The sequence below is a fragment of the Hyperolius riggenbachi genome, chromosome 11, assembly GCF_040937935.1.
Source record: "Hyperolius riggenbachi isolate aHypRig1 chromosome 11, aHypRig1.pri, whole genome shotgun sequence".
Classification (NCBI taxonomy): Eukaryota; Metazoa; Chordata; class Amphibia; order Anura; family Hyperoliidae; genus Hyperolius; species Hyperolius riggenbachi.
Genome location: NC_090656.1, coordinates 119,364,543 through 119,372,454, shown reverse-complemented (window position 1 = coordinate 119,372,454; position 7,912 = coordinate 119,364,543). Strand labels below are relative to the sequence as shown.

Genomic DNA, 7,912 nt, shown 5'->3' with positions numbered 1-7,912 from the left:
TCTTCGCGTCCTTTATCAATCTGTTTGGAAAATTCTTCTCTCTAAATTTCCTGGATAGGGTTTTGGCTTGTTCGTCATTTGTCCTAGTATCTGTACAATTTTTACGGATTCGCAGGAGCTGCCCATAAGGGATATTAGTTTTCCATGCTTTATAGTGATTGCTTTTATAATCTATGTAAGAGTTAGAATCCACGGATTTGAAAAACATTTTTGATTTGATTATATGGTTTTCATGGTAGAGGACTACATCTAGATATTCTATCTGTTGTTCACTGAAGTTTGAGGTAAAAGATATCCCCCAATCATTACTATTAAGATAATCCTTGAAAGCACAGATGGAAGGGATGTCTCCATGCCATATGAGAATCAGATCATCAATGTATCTTCTATAATAGATGATATTTCCGTTGAATGGATTAGAGGGCCCCAGCAGCAGTTATTCCAGGAGACCCATGGTCAGGTTGGCATAACTGGGTGGGAAGTCTTTCCAGTGGCATATTTTTCTCTTGGAGCTGCGACCAACCCCATTATTAGAAGCAAGGCCGAGTGAGGACGGTATTTCCTCACATGCGAGTAAAGTGGTTGCTTACGGATAGCAACCCAGCTTTGTGAGTATTTTTCTTCCTATTATACACATAATCTGGTGCTTCGTTGATAATTCACCAGATCGGGCTCCTGGTCTCCCTGTGCCTTTTTGTTTCCTACAAGAGCCAGCCAAACAGCAAGTGTCTCTGGCGGCTGCTGTAATCACTAATGCACGCAGCACGTCACTTCAGCTGCGTGCAGCTAGTGTTGGGCGAACCCTGGATGTTCGGGTTCGCGGACGTTCGCCGAACATGGCCGCGTTGTTCGGGTGTTCGCGCCGAATTCTGAACATGATGGAAGTCAATGGGGACCCGAACTTTCGTGCTTTGTAAAGCTTCCTTACATGCTACATACCCCAAATTTGCAGGGTATGTGCACCTTGGGAGTGGGTACAAGAGGAAAACAATATTTGAAAAAGAGCTTATAGTTTTTGAGAAAATTGATTGTAAAGTTTCAAAGGAAAAAATGTCTTTTAAATGCGGAAAATGTCATTTTTCTTTGCGCAGGTAACATGCTTTTTGTCGCCATGCAGTCATAAATGTAATACAGATAAGAGGTTCCAGGAAAAGGGACCGGTAACGCTAACGGTTTCACGCTCTCTTGAACTACTATTCCCAGCAGCGACACAGAGCACAATGCTATACAGTGGTGGGTGAGCGGTGTACTACTGTTCCCAGCAGCGACACAGAGCACAATGCTATACAGTGGTGGGTGAGCGGTGTACTACTGTTCCCAGCAGCGACACAGAGCACAATGCTATACAGTGGTAGGTGAGCGGTGTACTACTATTCCCAGCAGCGACACAGAGCACAATGCTATACAGTGGCGGGTGAGCGGTGTACTACTGTTCCCAGCAGAGACACAGAGTGGCAGTAAACACAATGCTATACAGTGGTGGGTGAGCGGTGTACACAGAGTGGCAGTAAACACAATGCTATATAGTGTGGGTGAGCGGTGTACTACTGTTCCCAGCAGCGACACAATGACTGGGGGGACCCTGGCTAGCCTGGCTGGAGAGAGAACTACCCTGCCTGCCTACCCAAAGCTAAACCCACAGACAAATGGCGAAGAAATTACGTGGATTGGGTATTTATTTACCATGTGACCCGTTCGGCCAATCACAGCGCTAGCCGAACGTTCGGGGAACGTTCGGCCATGCGCTCTTAGTTCGGCATATGGTGTTCGGTCGAACTCGAACATCACCCGAACAGGGTGATGTTCTGCAGAACCCGAACAGTGGCGAACACTGTTCGCCCAACACTACGTGCAGCGTGCGTAGCCATTGGGGAACCACATGTGTGAACTTGCAGCGGTGGCACTTATAAATGATGGTGCTTCCCAAGTCTTCCTCTGCAGTGCAGTACCCAGTGGCCGCATGCTGCATCGCTTACCCTGTGAGAGGCACAAAGTGGTCGGGAAGTTCGGAGAGCAGGCAGAACTGGCGAGAAGATTACATGCAGCTGCCTTATCGCTGGGCTGACATTTCAAGGCTCCGCTCCATGGCTCCCTCAGTGGCACCTGCTTGTGGTGAATTATCATTTCCTTCTTTTGTCTGCTTGAATGTCCAGCGAGGGGGGAAAGGGTCTGCATGTGTTGGTAACGGGGGGGGGGGGGGCGGGCATACATGTAAAAAGGGCGTCGGGGGAAAAAAGGGAGCGGGATGTAAATGATAAGTGTTAATAGCGTTTATAAAAAATATTGTGTTGTATTTCATTTACAAATAATGTTTTACAAATTAAAAAACATTTAATGTGTATGAAATCGCAAATTGTGAAAATGATAATCTTCCCTATTTTAAAAGTGAAACGTATAAAAACATATAAAAAAATGATAATATATGTTTAAACGTTATAATTGTATATTATTGCGAATAACCTTAATTTATCGTTTCTTCATATAATGAAATGTGAAAATATTGCTTATAACGATGAAAAAAGTGTTCAAAATAACTGTTGTAAAATATTAGTAAATATTACTAACATATGACTACAACTAAACCTAACACCCTACTCTTGCACAGAACCCTCCCTGTACCTATCCCTAACCCTTAGATCCCCCTGGTGACGCCTAACCCTAACACCCCCCTGGTGGTGCCTAACGCTAAGACCCCCCTGGTGGTGCCTAACCCTAAATCTCCCCTGGTGGTGCCTAACCCTAACACCCCCCTGGTGGTGCCTAACCCTAAATCTCCCCTGGTGGTGCCTCACCCTAAAGCCCCCCTTAGTGATCACTTTATTGTGTGGAGAATAATAATGTTTTACAAATAGTGATTGTAAAAAATATATTACAATTTGTTATGTACTGATCGCTTTATTTTGTGAATAATGTTTTACAAACAGTAAGGGATAAAATTTTAAACAATGTTTTAGTTAAATATCATAAATATGTTTAGTATTTTTGTAAACGTTATTCGTCACGGGTGCATTTTGTAAACTTAAATCATCACAAGCCCCGTTAGAAAACATTAAAAATCTCCTGGGCGCTGTTTGAAAACGTTAATAATCCAACATTAAAAATCTCCTGGGCGCTGTTTGAAAACGTTAATAATCCCCGGTGCCCTTTTTTCTGTTCGGTGCCCAATCAAATGCTATTTATTATGGGAGTGAATGGTGGCGCTGTTTTTGTCCACTTGCCTCATGCGCCCAAATTTCCTGATTCTGGGGGGGGGGGGGGGTTATTGTGGGGAGGGAAGGGTCTTCATGTGTTGGTGACGAGGTAGGGTTATTGGTGGGATGGCAGGGTCTGCATGAGTCGGTGACAGGGGGGTCTATTAGGGGAGGGAAGGGTCGGTATGTGTTGGTGTGTTGGTGACAGGGGGGGGGGGGGATTATTGGGGGGAGGGAAGGGTCTGCATGTGTTGGTGACGGGGGGTATTGGGGGAGGGAAGGGTCTGCATGTGTTGGTGACAGTGGGGGTTTATTGGGGGAGGGAAGGGTCTGCATGTGTTGGCGACAGGGGGGGGGATTATTGGGGGAGGTAAGGGTCTGCATGTGTTGGTGACAGGGGGGGGGGGGTATTGGGGGAGGGAAGGGCCTGCATGTGTTGGTGACACTGGGGCTTATTGGCGGGAGGGAAGGGTCTGCATGTGTTGGTGTGTTGGTGACAGGGGGGGATTATTGGGGGGAGGGAAGGGTCTGCATGTGTTGGTAATCAGGGGGAGTTTATTGGGGGGAGGGAAGGGTCTGCATGTGTTGGTAATCAGGGGGAGTTTATTGGAGGGAGGGAAGGGTCTGCATGTGTCGGTGACAGGGGGGTCCATTGGGGGAGGGAAGGGTCTGCATGTGTTGGTGTGTTGGTGACAGGGGGGGGGGAATTATTGGGGGAGGGAAGGGTCTGCATGTGTTGGTGACAGGGGAGGTATTGGGGGAGGGAAGGGTCTGCATGTGTTGGTGACAGTGGGGGTTTATTGGGGGAGGGAAGGGTCTGCATGTGTTGGCGACAGGGGGGGGGATTATTGGGGGAGGTAAGGGTCTGCATGTGTTGGTGACAGGGGGGGGGTATTGGGGGAGGGAAGGGCCTGCATGTGTTGGTGACACTGGGGGCTTATTGGCGGGAGGGAAGGGTCTGCATGTGTTGGTAATCAGGGGGAGTTTATTGGGGGGAGGGAAGGGTCTGCATGTGTTGGTGACACTGGGGGTTTATTGGCGGGAGAGAAGGGTCTGCATGTGTTGATGACGGGGGATTTATTGGGGGAGGGAAGGGTCTGCATGTGTCGTGATGGGGGGGGGGTTATTGGGGGAGGGAAGGTTCTGCATGTGGTGGTGAAAGGGAGGGTTTATTGTTTATTGGGGGAGGTAAGGGTCTGCATGTGTTGGTGACGGGGGGGGTATTGGGGGAGGGAAGGGTCTGCATGTGTTGGTGACAGTGGGGGTTTATTGGGGGAGGGAAGGGCCTGCATGTGTTGGTGAGGGGGGTCGGGGATTATTGGGGGGAGGGAAGGTCTGCATGTTTTGGTGACAAGGGGGTTTATTGGGGGGAGGGAAGGGTCTGCATGTTTTGGTGATGGGGGGGTTATTGGGGGGAGGGAAGGGTCTGCATGTGTTTTTGACAGGGGGGGGTATTGGGAGGAGGGAAGGGTCTGTGTCTGTTTTGGTGATGTGAGGGGGTTTATTGCGGGGAAAGGGTAGGGTATGTGCCTGTGCCTGTGTTGGTGATGTGGTTATGGGGAGGGGGGGGGTAGTGTCTTTGTTGGTGGTGTGGGTTTGTTGTGGGTGGGAGTCTGTGCCTTTATCTTGCGTGCAGTGGTGGGCTCACAAGTCCATAAGGAATCGAATTTGTGATTTGAATGAGGCTTAATTGCCTTAGGTGTGCAGCTGGGAGAGAGGGGGTTACTTACCCATAGGTCCGCTGTCTTCTATGCGTTTCAAACAGCTTGCACGTGTCCTATTGGACGCATTGCAAGACTTACTACCGCGCACTTTCTCCTTCAGTGGACCTATGAGTAAGTAATATGTTGGCGCTTTATAAATACAATAAATAAATAAATATATAAATAAGTAACCCCCTCTCTCCCAGCCACACACCTGAGACAAATAAGCCTCATTTAAATCACGAATTTGAGTCCTTATGGACTCGTGAGCCCATGCCTGCTTGCGTGGTCTTATTCCATAAGAAAAGGGAAAGGGATTTGGGGGTGTAGTCTGTGCTGATGAGTGGAGTCTAGGGTACCAGAACTTCTGTGCCTATAGGCTCCTGAGCTGTAAATCCGGCCTTGATCAGGGGAGTAGATCAGTGGTGAAGGGGTTAATGGCTTTTCTGTTTTGTTTTGTTTTTTTCTTCACAGAAACACTAGGTGATTTCAGGAACTATATCTACTTTACAAGTTAGCAACAATGCTTGTAAACTTTATTATGAATGAGCATTGCCATTGGCTATGGCAGCTCTCATTCAAAGTTAAAGGCACTTTGATTGGTGATGGGAATGTCCACTCCCATTCACTAATCCCTGGTTGAGATGACGTTGGCGGGTGCATGCCCGGTCCTACGCAATTAGCATAATAAAGAAGATGCGCTTATCTACGCCCCTGATCCAGTGGCAAAGTTAATAGGGGCGTAGGTAAGCATACGCGGAATCTGGAAGTGGTTAAAGGACTTACGAGGCGAAATTACTAAAAAAAGTAAATTACCTGCCTCATCTTTTAAGGCACGGAGGACGCCGTCCGCGCCCTCCGTGCCGATCCGCCGGGTCGCCCCGCTCATTAGCCCCCCGGGCCGGCTGCCGACCCCACGGCCCGGGTCGGGCTCTCCTGCCTCTCGCAATATGGCCGCGGCTGCACAGTCTGCCTGGCCGCGAGTGCGGCTGCGCAGCTCTAGTGCCAACCCCCCGATCCACGCTACGTAGCGTGGATCAGGGGGGTTGGCTCTAGAGCTGCACTGCCGCACTAGCGGCCAGGCGGACTGCGCAGCTGCGGCCAGAGGAAGCGGCCATGTTGTGAGAGGCAGGAGAGCCCGACCCGGGCCGTGGGGTCGGCAGCCGGCCCGGGGGGCTAATGAGTGGGGGGACCCGGCGGATCGGCACGGAGGGCGCGGACGGCGTCCTCCATGCCATAAAAGATGAGGCAGGTAAATTACTTTTTTTTTTTAGCAATTTCGCCTCGTAAGTCCTTTAAGATTTCAGCTGTGTATGGGGGATGTATGTGTAGATTATTGGCCACTCCCACAGGGTGTGCGCTCTGAAATGTAGGAAACTCCAACAGGATGTGAACAACTGAGGGAAGAAGATATAACATCATAAGCAGTCATCATACAGGTCCACACTCTCTTATTCAATACTTCCTGCTTGATCACATTTCATATAGGTAAAGGGATATGGAAACTGTTCTGGATGTGCTTATAAACCTCCATTACAATTTTTAATTTAAAACATGTAGATAATGTTTCTATATTTGTTCACTTGTCACTAACACTGTTTTTTGCCTTATGCCACAGAAACTACCGTTAAATCATTTACTACGGCAAAAACAGCAACAAGTGCCCCTACAACAATATCTACAAAATCATCTGAACCAACTACAACGCCATGTAAAATTTGCACATGGACAGAATGGTTTGATGAACACAAGCCTACATTTGGTTATTTAAGAGGGGGAGATTTTGAATATTATGATGATCTCATAAGCGCTGGAAAAAAAATCTGCCCTAAACCAGAGGCTATTGAGTGCAGAGCAACAGATCCCAAAGCAGATATTACACAAGTGACTACGTGTAAGCTGCCAAAAGGCTTTTCATGCTATAATAAGAATCAAGGGAAAAATGGAGGGCTGTGCTTAAATTATGAGGTCAGATTCTACTGCTGCATAGATAGGTGCATAGGCACGCCATATCCCCCGACATGTGCACCCAGGTGTGTATGGACAAGTTGGTTTAGTGTGAACCATCCTTTACCCGGAGATGATGGATTTGAAGAAGAAGATTTTAAGAGCATAAAAAATTCAGGGGTGGCAATTTGTGATGAAGCCTTTGATATTGAATGCAGACCAGTAGGTATTGATGAGAACATTGCAAAACAAAATATATCTTGTGAAATGGAAACAGGACTTGTATGCTTGAATGCTGATCAAACCTCTGGCACGTGTTTTGACTATGAGGTACGCTTTTTGTGCTGTAATGACTTAAGTCACTGTCAGACTTCCACTAGTACAACGTCAACAACGTCAACAACCTTCAAAACATCAACTCATATTGTAACTGCTACCAGCACTACCACATCAGTAGCATCAACGCCTCACTCCACCACTGCCTCAACAACTAAAAAAACTTCTGTTACTACACCAACAAAATCTACAACTTACTCTCCCACAGCTTCAACAACTGCAAGCACTACTAAAACTCCTTATATTACCTCCTCAACTACTCGTTCCACCACAAGAACTCCTACTACATCAGCAAAATCAACCACTTACTCTCCCACTGCTACAACAACTACAAGTACTACTAAAACACCTTATATTACTTCCTCAACTACTCGCTCTACTACAAGAACTCTTACTACATCAGCTAAATCAACAACTCCCTCTTCCACTGCTTCAACAACTGCCAGCACTACTAAAACACCTTACATTACCTCCTCAACTACTCGCTCCACTACAAGAACTCCTACTACATCAGCAACAAGATCAAGTACCTACTCTCCCACTGCTTCAACAACTGCAAGCACTACTAAAACACCTTATATTACCTTCTCAACTACTCGCTCCACTACAAGAACTTCTACTACGTCAGCTAAATCAACCACTTACTCTCCCACTGCTTCAACAACTGCCAGCACGACTAAAACACCTTATGTTACCTCCTTAACTACTCGCTCCACTACAAGAACTCCTACTACA

At 47.3% G+C, this 7,912-nt stretch overlaps 1 protein-coding gene across 1 annotated transcript in view; it reads left to right on the top strand.

Annotated features, from left to right (window-relative positions):
* The window catches only part of LOC137537859 (mucin-5B-like), a gene marked incomplete at its 5' end in the record, with an annotated part of 285,507 nt that extends 278,172 nt beyond the window's left edge, over positions 1–7,335 (top strand). Inside the window, 2 exons of the mRNA XM_068259809.1 lie at positions 6,513–6,862; positions 7,222–7,335. Of these exons, the coding sequence (XP_068115910.1) occupies positions 6,513–6,862; positions 7,222–7,335 (464 nt within the window). The remainder of the gene's footprint in view (positions 1–6,512; positions 6,863–7,221) is intronic.
* Positions 7,336–7,912: the final 577 nt, after the last annotated feature.